A 13,706-nucleotide genomic window follows, 5' to 3' on the forward strand; every position below is an offset into this window, starting at 1 on the left:
TACTTTAAATGAGTAAGCTATGGTATATGAATTATATTCAATAAAGCTACTAAAAAATCATTCCACAAATTAACCAATCTACTAAGCACAGTACCCTGTGCTAGATGTGGTACAAGATAAAAATATGAGTATGAAACAGGCTCCCAGATTTGGGCTGAGTGATAAACTCCTCCAGAGACACCTGCAAGACTGTAGTGGGTGACACAATGAATGAGCTTGCTCCCTGGTTCAAGTCCTCACTTCCAGCCATCTTTGGTACATTTCATGATCTACTGCAGGGGGGTGGGGGTTGGGCTGGGGAAGACTCCTCCCACCCTGTGTAGAAAGACATCCATGGTACAACAACAACATGTGCGTGGCAGCTGAGATTAGATGGTAACCTACCAGGACTGCTATCTAGGAGACAAATCCCTGATGGACCCATCAGACTGGTTCAAGGGCAGAACCTTCCTGATGTCTGAATTTCAGTTGGTTATGAGTAAGTGCTCCCTTGCCTTCCCCCTAGCATTAAAGTTCAGCTTAAGGTGCTGAGAGATGAGTATGGCTCCTTCCACCCTCAGCATCGCATGGAAAGGGTCAGGAAAGAATTTCTACAAGGCTGGAGTCCTAGAGCAAGGTCACCTGGCCCTGTCCTCCCTAGGGGCTTGGAAAGCAGCGACTCTCACAGATGCCTCTGCTACTCTAGGGAGCTAATGGATTTGCAGGTGGCTTGCCCTCTCTGGCTCCATACAGAGAACTGCAGATCCACAATACCTTTGGAAGCTTACCAAAAACTCCAAGTACTTTGTCAACAGTCTGTTGAAACAATCCAATATCTTTTGATTTCAAAGAATTTTCAATGTCCTGCAAAATGAGGCTCGAAACTACCTTCTAGGAAACTGTTTGCCTTCTCTGCCACGGGACATTGCTGCTTTTCATTCTCTCAATTCAGACAAACTTGGTTTCTACCTCAAGTTCAACTGTGAATGTACTGCTCAGAGTTGTGGGAATGAGGCTCTGACCAGTATGAATCATTCTGACACCACTCTGGGTACTGAGCAGAGCCCTCACCCACCAGGCAGATTAGAAACCCTTCCATGGAGAGTCAGGCAAAGGGGCATGTTCTGTCTCCCCTCAGGATATCAAACAAGAAAAGGCTGGTAAAAGGATATGCATATATGGGTGGCTCAGTTGGTTAAGTGTCCGACTTTGGCTCAGGTCATGATCTCACCCTTTAGGAGTTCAAGCTCCACGTCGGGCTCTGTGTCTCCCTCTCTTTCTCTCCCCCTCCCCTGCTTGCACTTTGTTTCTCTCTCTCTCAAAAACATTAAAAAAATTTTTTTAAAGATATACATATAACTAATTATAACAAACTCTTCTTTCTCAACAAGTTATTGCCTATTACAATTAACACAGTTGATGTGGTGTGTCTGCAAAGACCGAAATCTGCTTTGGTGGCGAGGGTGAGAAATGGAAGAAAAAACACTGAGTGGTGCCCTTTGGTCATCACAGGCCACTGCTCACCAAGCCTAGCTCTATCCCCGGGGATGATACAGGGCAAAGCTGTCAGTCACCCATCAGACCCTTCCTGACAGAATTCTCTGTGCCAGAGAGGCAAAAATAAGGAACACTAGAGGTGGCCGCCCTCAGATAGCATCCAGCCCAATGGGAGAGGCGGACGTGTGTGTAGCAGAAAACCAGTAAGGTTCATGGCTGAGCTCTGTAAAGCAGGGTTTCTAAGCCTCAGCACTGTTGACATGTTAGGCTAGATAATTTGTCATTGTTGGCGGGAGTGGGGGTGCTGTCCTGTCAGACATTGAGCAGCATCCTGGCTTCTACCCGCCAGATGTTGGTAACTCTACCCCCCTAATTGTGACTACCAAGATGTCTCCAGACATTGTAAAATATTCCTGTGGGCCTCTTGTTGAGAACCACAGCTATGAGGGGATTTATTAAATTTTTCTAATGTTTATTTTTGAGAGAGAGAGACAGACAGAGCATGAGTGGGGGAGGGGCAGAGAGAGAGAGAGAGAGGGAGACACAGAATCCGAAACAGGCTCCAGGCTGTCAACACAGAACCCGACCTGGGGCTCGAACTCACAGACCACAAGATCATGACCTGAGCCAAAGTCAGCTGCTCAACCAACTGAGCCACCCAGGCACCCCCGGGGGGATTTAGAAAGGAGGTAACAAGGAACAGATGGAGGCCCCAGAAGGTTTCCCAGGAGAAGTGGGCCATCTCAATGAGACATGCGGGATTTCACGGGCAGCCGAGGGCACTCTGGGTGGGAAGATGAGCAGGTGTGAAAGCCTCGGTCTGGGGACAGAACAGCTCTGTCATGGTCATGTGTGGTTTGGACAGGGGGCACTGGCTGAGAAACGAGGCCGGGCAGGTAGCAGAAGTGAGAACTGGAGAATGGATTCACGCCCTTTGACCTCAGGATAAGCTCAACTCCTCCACACACCTTCCTAAAACGGGCTGAGTGGAGCCCAGCTTCTCCCCACCTCTGGTTTCCACCTGAGCGTTTCCCTGTTCCCTCTGCCACACTCTTCCCTAGCCTTTTACTGAGGACTTCTCCTCATCGGGTTAGGACCATGATTCATTCCTCCAGGAAGGCCTCCTATCCTGCACATGTGGGCTGTGCCCCATGCTCAGTTCTTCTAGGGCCTGTAGGTCCCTCCAGAGACCCAGAGAGACTGCTCTGCTTCCTCACCCACCTGCGCAGCCTGGGCCCCTGGACCACTGCCAGGCTGGCGTGTCATCAGAGCCCGGCCCAATGCGACTGAAGGAGGGAGGACCCCACACATCCCATTAAGAGGCCTGTGCTTTTCTCAGTTAAACAACAACAAAAAAAAGGGTTCAATTTTTTTTTTTTTAATGAATGGGTTTGTGGTTGACTAAAACATCTAGAACACAAGAGTTACTTAATCAAATGATTCAAGAGAAACAATGTGGGGGAAAAAGTACTCAAGTGCATCTCATTTTCTATTATTGAAGATGGTTCACCCGATGAGCACCTTGGCAAATAGTAAAAATAGCTCTCATGTTCCTTGACGCACAAGCTGAAAGCAGCCAACGGAAGAAACCACAAGGCGTGTGCCTCTACAAAAGAAAGCCTTGGTGGGGCCTCAAGTGAAGCTCGACCTGGTGCCACATCTGGAGGGTGACACTCCATTCTCCCTCAGCCAGGAACAAGGCCCAAGGCTGTAACTTCTGAATTCCCTGATCTAAGAAAATGTGTGTTCCCCTTAACAACCCTCTGAATATGCAGATGGCTCACGGAGCATGTGGTCACCTGAGAAGGCATCTGAGATCACTCACGGTCATTAGTTTGCTCTGTGCTTCCTACAGTCAATACCCTTCTGAGATGCAACACAGCGCCTGGCCAGTAGAGTGTGCATGCCATTACCACCAGGTTGGACCAGAGACCTCCATTCCTAGCAATGTAGTCTAAGTTTATTGCAACCACTTATGATCTAGAATCTCAGGCAAGACTAGTTTGAGAAAGCCATGGTCAACAGCATGTACCTAGCTTGAAGTCTTCTAATGTGCTTGAGCCTCATTTCTTCCCTCTGTCTCCCCCTGAGGCTTTGATTCATGAAGGCAGGCCTCTGAGGAACTTGGCTTTGTCATTCTGAGCCCTACATCAAAGTGACCCTGGGGAGCTTTGTTCTCTTCCTTGCCTGAACAGCCCTGGAGGTGGGCCCACGGTCCTGCTCTTCCGTGAACAGCAGGAGGGGCAGGTCCCACAATCGGCTCCATACCCTGGGAGGACAGAGAAGGCTTCCCTATCACATTTCACCAGGTACTGGCCACCCCTCAGTCTTCCCAGCCAGCTAGCACATGGGATGTCTATTGGCAGGCACAGTAGGTGACAAACTCCTGAAGCTAAATGGTCTCCCTTTTGTGAAGGGTCAGGAATGCAGCCTACAGTGAGAGACACAGAACACAGAACCAGGCAGCTGTGTTCCCTTTAGCACGCTAACATCTTCACTAGGGTTCAGGACTCACACATTCAGCAGCTCCATTTCTCTTGGGCAAGGGGTGGAGCGAGCATCTTTCAGTTCTTGCACGCCACATTACCTGGAGCGTTTCTTCTAAAAGGTTATTTGGGACAGATCATCAGAACCAACATTGGGGGTAAAACCTAGCACTATCAGGGTAATTTAGCCCCTGGTAAGTTAAATGAAACAAATACCCCAGATTCATGCTCAAGAACTGCCTTTACTAGTTCATCTTTAGGGATACAAATGTAGCTCTGAGCTTTTAGTTCTGTTTTGTTTATCAAGTTGGGTATTTATACTAAAAAAAAGAGCCAAGTGCAAGGTTTCTAGTAGAAAACCATAGGACCAACTGATTGGACAACGTCTATCAGAAAAGGCTCATCATCTGCCCACTGTTGTGTCCTGAGTCCTCTGTCCTGCACTCTGCTTCAGCCCAATGGCTGGTTGGTCCTCAAACCCACCCAGCCTATTCCCACCCGTTGCAACTGCTATTACACTTGTTATCTGTTTCCTAGAAATGCTCAGGGCTCACCCGCCCCTCACTAAGGTGTCTTTTCAGAGACAGAGAGACTCTGGCTGCCATAAGCGAAGCCACACTTCTCCCTGTCCCCAGAGGTCCCTCTTTATCCCCTTCACTCTGCTTTATTTTTCTTTATGGCACATGATGGATCATTTGTATTCGATTCCTGTCTGTACATTCTCTCATAATCCCAAATATGTGAGCTCCATAAGAACAAGAAGGACTTTAAAAAATAGTTTCCTTTTGCCCCAGTGCATAGAAAAGCACCTAACAAATAGAGGCAGCCCATAACTATCTGGTGAATGGATGAAGGACCTGGATTTCCATGATTTCGTCAATGAGCCGATATCCTTCCACACAGTTGGCACAGAATACTGGTTCTGATAACCATCAGCCTCCTTCCAAACCACAAACCCTGGAGCTCTGGGAGCACAACTCGATGTCTTAGTTGGCCAGAGAAGTCTACTCTGCATCTTTGCGGAAAGACTAGAAACACCCCATTGCAAGGAACCCACTATCCCCACGATACTTCTCCACTTCTATTTGGAAAAACCCCAAACGTTTATACTGGAACTACCCAAGGTAAGCAAGCAGAGGCTGGCAGATCGGTGACAGAGGACACAATACAACACATGGCCCTAACTGTTGGACGCTCAGCCCGGGGGCTGCTCTTCAGCTCTCACATGTGTCAAGGACCTTTGCTCAGAGCTAGGAAGCTGGCTGGGGGCCACTCTTCTTCACCCACCCGCAACCCTGCCCCGAGCCAGGCCTTTGGAGCAGATTCTGGACAATGAGCCATAACTCTGTGTCAAGGGCAGCCCTGGGCACTACTTCTCTTTCCCCACAGACACAAAACAGCTCAACTGTACAAGACGGCGTAGCAGCATACAACAGCCAGCATGGGGTAACTGATACCTTTAAAAAAGAACCCACCACACGGGCTAAAAGGAGGGGAGGCCAAAGGCCTGGGTGCGACTGTTCTGGGGGGAAGGCCACAACAATGGAGGCCTTCAGCAGAGAGGGTGCCCACTAACATGTGGCTGGGGGTCTGCAGCCACAGTGGGGAATTCCTGTCCCCAGGGAGACCCAACTTCCCCCCCACCCAAGGGCAGCTCAGCCACGTGGCCAGACAATGGGTATCGTCAGCAGTGGGGAGCCCAAAGTTTTCCAGGATACCAGTTCCAATAAAGCATTTGCTGACAGACATATCAAACCCATTAATTAACACCTACGAGCAGTCTGTTCCTCACTGTGCTCTGCCCGTCTCATCAATCTCGCTCAAGGCAGAGCAGCCTCTAGACGAGCCCGAGAGGAAACCAATTGCCTGATTATTCAGCATTTGTTAAGATTGGACACGGTGCCTTTGATAAATATTAAACCCTGACCAGGGACAAAAGATGGAGGGTGGGAGGCAGGGGGAAGCTTAGCTCTGCTACTCACCCACCTCACAGCCACCAGAATAAAAAAGCTTTTCCAGACCCGAGAGGAGGAGGCCATTTTGCTTCCACTCTCTTCCTGGAGACAGGTGGATGCTGCACCTAATGAATCATCTCATGCCAGTTTCTTCTCCTGTTGCTAGTTTGGGATTTGCTTACATTTGGAGTCGGAGAAGGTGCTTTTCTTGTCCTGCCTCTGTGCTTATTCTTCCCCTTCTTGTAGTGGCCTTGAGACTGGTCTTCTTGCCAGTTCCAAGCTCTCATTGTGTTTAAAACCTAGCTCAACACACTCCTAGGAAACTATTTTAAGGAGCAAAGGAAGGAAGCTCTTCTCTGTTTTGCCCTGCCCAGGAAGAGTTTCATATGTAAGCCTTCAGACTCCCTTGGATAGAGACTTGGACATCTTTAAAGCACCAAGTCCTCAAATCAAAGTGCCCAAGGGGAAGCAGAGAAGGTGGCTGGGGAGCTGAGAAGTCAAGTGCTCTCTGTGGGGGCAGAGACAGGAGACAGCTAGCTTTGTGGATCTGCTGAGTACACATACTTCCCACGTGTCTCATCCGACGGGTATGCACATGCAGGGAACCTGCTTTTCTTTCCCTCCTAGGGTCAATCTCAAGGGTTTCCAGTCCTAATCCTGGGTTCTTCTCTGCCTTTGGATTCCACGATCTTGTTTTTTTATTCACATGGAAGGGTTACTGTCCCTCCATTCCCACAGTTAATAGACCTCAAGGGTGGAATCCCACGGTTTGTAGGTGACAGGCTTACAGCTACATTCGAACAGGAGCTTCCTAGCACCCCATGCTTTATCCCAAAGAATGAAGTCCACCTCAGGCCTCCTGGTGGGTGAGCTGACAGGTTTATATCTGGGTGGCATACTGGGGACAGAAGCTCCTACTTTTCTGTGCTGGGCTAGCCGCCTGCACCAGGAAGCCCCAGGTCTCACTTCATTCATCACCCGGTCCCCGTGTGGGCCCCATCTCCGACACCTGGGAAATCTGCAGGATCAGGGAAAGCAGTGGCTGGTGGTGTGGAAATTCTGCCTGGGACGGGGAAATGATGTAGGCAAGTTCAGCATGAGCTGGCCCAAGTGGCTTTGTACTCCGTCGTCTCTAACAGCAGCCTGCATGTTCCCTAGTGGTGTCTGGGGGACTCTCAGGCCAGGAGAAGGTAATGGGCAGAGGAAGAGGGAAGCACTATGGAGCAGGGCTGGGGGCCTTTTCCTTCTAGAAGCCACCAAATAGTATCTCATGGAGTTGGCCAGTTGCCACATTCACTAGAAACCTGAGAGATGATCTATACTGTTTAAAAACAGACAAACATATGAGAGAACCAAGGCCAGTAAGCTTTCCCATGTGGGCTTGGCAATGGCAGTACAGGGATGAGAATCTGGCCATTGCAATATCTACCCCAGGACCCTTTCTGAGGCGGCATTTAGCCTGCTTCAAGTTTTAAACACTTAAAGTTATTATTCCAAAATTAGGAACATTTAATCCCTCCCTCATCCTTAGCTTCTCACCCCACTGGGACCTTCCAGTGATGGAGGCACTAAATGATGGGGCGAGGTGCTATCTGCCCTGTGGTCTGTGGGTCACTGCAGAGATGCAGGAGCAAATGGCTGCGTCCTCCATGGAGGATTCTCCAATGGGCACTTGGCACATTCCTGGTTTGAACAGCTATCCTGGGAGAGAAGGGAATCTTCATATCCGGACTTTGAGATGGGGGAGTGGGGGCCAATCCCAAGAAGTTCTATTTTATGCGGTAGAGAGAAACAGAGCACAGCAACCAGAATGGACAAGTCAGGCTGAAACCATCAGCACTGACACTTAAGGCAAAGTCCCCAAAATATGATTGCTACAAGTAGGGATGTCTAAAGGTTGCCCCAATCCCTGCAATGTCAAGAAGAAAGGCCACTACCTCTGTACCACGCCTCTTGCTAACAAGGGCTCAGGCCACAGAGACGATGTGGTGGCTATTTCTAGACTGTAAGAAATACGCCCCAAGGCACACACATGTATTCCTTTCAGGGGATGCCATTGTGTTCAGCCAATGGTGAAACATAACACTTGTTCCGTGAATGGCACGTGCTCATGTGTGTTAACCCCAAAGCAGGCACACTTCACATCCAAATGCAGAGGGATGGTCAGTGTGTGGGCAGAAGCCCCAGTAAAGTCTGTGTCAATTTTACATCTGGAAGAAGAAATGGTCTCGGAAGGGGTGCTTTGGAGGCCAGGCCACTGCCAAGCGGCTCTCTCTGGCCTCGACGTACCTTTCTCAGCTCGTCCTTCTCCTTGGTGTGGGCGTCCTCCAGGATCTTGCGCTCCGAGTGGGCCCTCTGAAGCTCCGCCCGCAGGCTCTCCACCTCCTCCTGCAGCCTCAGGCTGCCGTCCTCACCTTGGCTCTGCTGGTAGCGGGCCAGCTCCTTCTTCAACTTTTCTACCTCCATGGTGTGTGTGGAGGTGACCGCCGACAACTGCTCCGACAGAGTCTTGAACTCTTTGTTCTGTGAGAAAGCCAGCAGAGAGGAAGAGGTGGAGAGTAAGGTTGTTGGGGCAGGAAAAAAACATGATGGCAGTTAAGGGGGGAAAAAAAAAAAAAAAAAAAAGGAACTTCCAAGGTGGAATTAAATCTCACAATCACTGCATACTTGAGTGCTTTCCCAGCATCCCCCCTGACAGAACCCTATTGTGAACCCAGGAGAAATACAGGAACAGAAAAAACACCAAAGCTGACATTCAAGAAGTGTTTCTGAGCGAGGGCAGAGCTAGAAGCTGGCTGACAGCAGTTAGCCTTCTACGTTTAGCTGGACAGACCTTGCAGCCAATTTTAAGTTGTGGGAACAACGTAGCTGGCTTCCTGGATCTGCAGCCTTTGCTTTTCAGGTTTTCTTGCTCTTTTACACAGGGCCCTCCTGCCCTTGGACTTGCTGGCACAAAGAGTTGCAACCTAATCGCCAGCTCAGAGACAAAGGACCCCTTCAGTATCCCCTCCTCCAAGGAGGCCCTTTACAGGGCCCCGGGGTCCCTCTCACCATCTGTCACCTCACCCTGTAAGACTCTGACTCCACAGACTGATGCCCTGGCAGATTCTGTCCATGCTGTGCCCCTGCAGACTGGGCACCCAAGTGAACAACAGGAAAGTGAGAAACATCCCCCCAGGTGCCTGGTACAGGTTTGCAAGGGCACTACAGAAGGGCTCACACAGAGGAAACACGGGGGACCTAGGGCCAATGTCAACTGCTCGTGTCAACATGGGCAAAAACTGGTGCTGCAGGACTTGAGAGCACCCACTGAAAGGGGTCTGTGGGGAAAGTGAAGTAAGGCTCTCCAAGCAACCAACAGCCACTGATTATTCTTCATTGCTATTCCCTGTGGGAGCTCCAAGTAGACCAGAGCTGTTGGTTAAAATACCAATAAACTGGGGCATCAGGAATCAATTACTAATTCACACCAGAAATTAAGTTTCACGGAAAGCCGAAGAATGGCCATTGGGCCCAGTGCACGATGCCATTTGTGCTGTGGGACCTCAAGCCTGGGACCTGCGGTTGGTGTCCAAGTAGAACATGTCCTGTTTTCATGTCACAGAAAGAGACTCTCCTGCAGTCCAGGGAAATCCTCCAGTTACAATAGGAAATGCCCTTATGTCTGGTCTGGCAGCCAGCGCTGCTTGAAGTAATCATGAGAAATCCAGTTAGGTGTCATCCATTTAGAAAACTCAATCCTGCCTGTACCTCCCCCTGCCCTGGTCTGAGTCCCCTGCCTGGAGCCTGAAAGGTCTCTGCACAAGGGGAGTGGACTCAGGGAGGGAGTGTGTGGTGGGTTAGCCATGTCCACTCTTCTCCACTCCAGACTGGCAGTTAGGTTCAGCCCAACGGTCACCCCCAGATGGCATAGCTGGCTCAGATCATCACGGGAGTGGAGCAGAGGACTGGGCTCTAGGGGTTTCCGACTGGAGTTAGTGTGGAGTATGGAAGAAGGCACAAAATATGGTGGTGGTGGCAAGGGGCACAGGTACCTCCCACCCCTCTGTAGACTCTCAGGGAGAACTATGTTCTGCAGATGACAGCATCCTGCCACAGACACAGAGGACACCCTAGCACCCTCATGCAAAGATAACGTGACTCTCCAGGAGGTCGACTCTTCGTGGATGCTAACATCCAGGTGGACATGGGACTCGGGGAAGTCAGGATGTTAAGAGTGGATGGAGGCAGACAGACTTGTGTTCAGATCTCAGCTCTATCCCTGATCAGCTGCATACGTCCGATCAGATCACTCGACTTCTCTGTGCCCCAGTTTCCTCATATGTGGAAGGGGGACAATGGTAAGCCCTTCCTTGGAGTTTCATCAAGATTCAGGGATATCCTGGTGCCTGACACACGGTAAGTGCCCCATAAATGGGAGCTGTCTTCTTTGCTCAGTCTGAACTCTTGGCTGATCACCTGAGGTGGTGGGGAGATTCCTAAGAGCAGCACCTGGGCACCTCCCTAGGTCATCAGCAGCATCCAAAAATCATTGCTGGGGACTCACTACAGCTGCACATTTTGTGCTCTGCAGGCATGATTTCAGAAAGGAAGACCCCAGAAGGACCCAGCAGTTTCCCATCTTATCCTCATGCCATGAGGTCCATATCAGGTGCCCATGGCTGTGCAGCCAAGCTTGACACGGGGTATGTATGGGTGGAAGGTGGGGACTTGCTCCCCCATAGACCCCAGAAACCCTCCTTACAATGGCGGCTAAGCTCCTCAGAGCTGCCTTTGTCAGTAGGACCTGGAGAGCTGGCCCACTCTGTCCTGCCCCAGTGAAGGCCCTTTCCTAATACCAGAATCTGGGGATTTCCAGACAGACCCCTATTCTCCTTGGGTTCCTCAGATATCCTGAGAGGATGCTCACCCTGCCCCTACTACTGAAGGGCACAGATCTGTCCTCAACTGCCAACAAGGAACCTGTTTGGGAAGGTAACTTGAGACTCTCCTATTTGTTACTTTTTCAAAAGCTTTTTTTCCCTCTCAAAGGTCTGCTTGGCAAGATTTTTTAGGCTTGAAGTATTACCCCACCTGAGGTATATTGGCATTCAACCTGTTCCTCTAGTCCATGATCCCAAGACCTGTGCTGACCTCTACAGAACTTTTGTATAAACCAGAAAGGGCACCACCTCCAGGGATGAAGGAGGTCCACAGAGCTGCGTCTCTGCATGGACACAGCTGCAGGGGTGCACAGATTCCACAGGGCAGCAATGCTCCAGGGCTCACAGTCAGATGAGCAGAGCATAGGATGGTCTTCAGCCCTATTTGTCCCCATAGCCAACTATCCTTGTGCAGTGAACAATCTGCCGAACTGTATGGAAGAGGCTTCAAGTAGTTCCCAATTAATGGTCTACAGACCCCTGGGGAAGGTGGTGAGGAAATCATTGCAAGACTATCTGCATTATGAAAAATAACATGTTTCACATGTGCTACCAGCACTCATTGGGTGCTTACTCTGGGGCAGGCACTGTACTACATAATTCACATATACTAACTCCATCCAATTCTCAAAATCCTATGTAGTGAGACTGATTCATATCCCCATTTCAGTTAAGGAAACTGAGGCACTGGAGGCCAGAAAACTGTGAATTATGCTATTTCTCAAACGTACTTGGATGCTCTTGTGAATCATAAAATAACTAATTTAACGTATCTACTGAGTGTATACTAAATATACTGAACCAGTCTGACTGAAAAGGCTACTAACTGAATCCATATGATTCTATCATATTTTTTCAGATAAAACATTTAAATACAGCATTGTACTCCTAAAGGTCTAAAACTTGACCCTCATTATAAAAGAAAAATTGTAGGTTCAAATGGCCTACTCACTCTACACGTTGTATCTGAATAAAGCCAGAGTTGTAGACAGCCAAGTTCATAGGCTACATCATTTTGGCTAAAAAATGTCACAGCACAGGCCTGCATCAGGGACAGTGTAAGAAACGGCCCCAGGAGCTGTTACTGTATTTACTGTTTAAAGATATTCTGAAGTAGCAGTTTCTGAGATCACAGATTACAAAAACCCACAGGAAAAAGTTTCAGTACAAGGGACAGCTCCAATCCTCTTCCAACAGTTTTTCTCAAACTCTCAAATGATCCTATTTCCTTCTTTCTGTTTGCTTGGGAACTTGGTGCCAATTTTGTGTCTTGTCACTTTAGTTGGGTGCATGAAACCTTAGCCATGAATTTTGGCACTAACCTTACCCTCGTGTTATCCTTCAATTTCCTCCTTTGCTGACTCCTTGACACTGGGAATACTTTTAAAACAAAACAAAAAAACTCCACCAGGTAATCTTACAGTGCAGCCTGGAGTTGGGAACCACTACTTTAGCCACATCATAGTATCGGTTAATTTTTGAGCTAGAGGTTACTTTAGAAATCTTAGGCCAATCTCCACTTACAGATTCAGCCGTAATCCCAAGCTGTCAACTCTGGTACAAGTGTAACTGAGACAGAACTCAGGCCCCCATCCAGCTAGGATTTTGTCCACTACCCCATGCTGCTCTGAAAAATACCTTGGGACGTCTTTGCCTGTCCTCTCCTTCTGGCTTAAGAACCTCGTGTGTCAGGAGAGCAGTGACCAGAGTTGTCTCTGGGCATTACACAAAGAACAGAAAGACAATTTCAAATGGCCAGCCCCATCTGCCAAGAGACCAATAAACAAGCATCTCTGAAGACCTGGTACCAAGATTATGCTGATGCCTCCTTCTCACGAAAGAATGTCAAGCATGTTTGATACCGGGTCACACACCCCACTGTAGAAGACCAACTGGTCCAAGGACAATGCCATCTATATGTGAATGAACCCAAAACAAAGCTAAGAGTCCTCCTCGGATTGAGGAATTCTCTTAAGTCAAAAGAATCTCCTAATGTGCAGATATCCTATAATTTGGTTGGGGACAGAACCTTCTCTGGAGCCAGACTGCCAAGTTTTTCAATCCTAGTCATGCTACTTACTAGTGTGTGACCTTGGGCAGGCTGCTTAGCCTCTGTGCCTCAGTTTAAAGCAGGGATGAGATTATCTCACAGGGTCCTGGTGAGGATTACATAAATTAATACAGGAGAATGTGCCTGGTACATAGTTGGGCAATGCAGGGAGGGGTACCAGGAAGCAGGATCTAATCCACCCCTTTTGCCTCTTCTGATCACCCTCTGCACATAGGGCAGCCTGCCCAGGGTGGATAGCACCTGCCACCACTCACAGATGTTTGCCAAGCAGGAAGCTTAAGGCAAAAAGCTCTTTTTAAAAATAGGCCTTTTAAATCTGCTTCTCTTTGATGTTCCAGCACGTGGGTTGTAAAATATCAGATTTATTTTTAACCTCACCAGTTAACTTCAGAAATCAGCAACGCCAATGCAGGGCCCTGGGGCTGGAAACCGAGGGCTGCAGTGACTGGGCAGTACACAGGGCTCCTGGCAGGGTGGCCAACAAAGCCACTCGTCTGACTACACTTTACTCAGAAGGTTAATTGGCAAATTTTAACTATGCAAATGTCTTTTGTGGTCAGTGATCAACGGCCAGAACAACAACAGTGACAATAACAAAACCTGGGCCCCTCCCTGTACTTGAGTTTTTCAAATGGCCAATCCTTTCCAGTCCTATCCTTCTGGGCAGATGTGCCTTCAACCACGACTGGGCATTATCACTGCAGGCCGACCAGGGGCAGGTACCTAGTGTCCTCCACCCTGCACTTCAACTTGCTGTATTGCTAAGTACTCAAGCAAAACAGACACACTGTTGAAC

General features: G+C 48.9%; 1 protein-coding gene across 3 annotated transcripts in view; it reads right to left on the reverse strand.

Moving 5' to 3' along the window:
- MYO5B (myosin VB) overlaps positions 1–13,706 on the reverse strand; it is a 338,275-nt gene that overhangs the window by 46,857 nt on the left and 277,712 nt on the right. For all 3 annotated transcript variants that reach the window (XM_042961933.1, XM_042961932.1, XM_042961931.1), the window contains one exon: positions 8,207–8,440. In XM_042961933.1, coding sequence (XP_042817867.1) covers positions 8,207–8,440 — 234 coding nt within the window. The remainder of the gene's footprint in view (positions 1–8,206; positions 8,441–13,706) is intronic.

This window comes from Panthera tigris, chromosome D3 (genome assembly GCF_018350195.1).
Source record: "Panthera tigris isolate Pti1 chromosome D3, P.tigris_Pti1_mat1.1, whole genome shotgun sequence".
NCBI classification, from domain to species: Eukaryota; Metazoa; Chordata; class Mammalia; order Carnivora; family Felidae; genus Panthera; species Panthera tigris.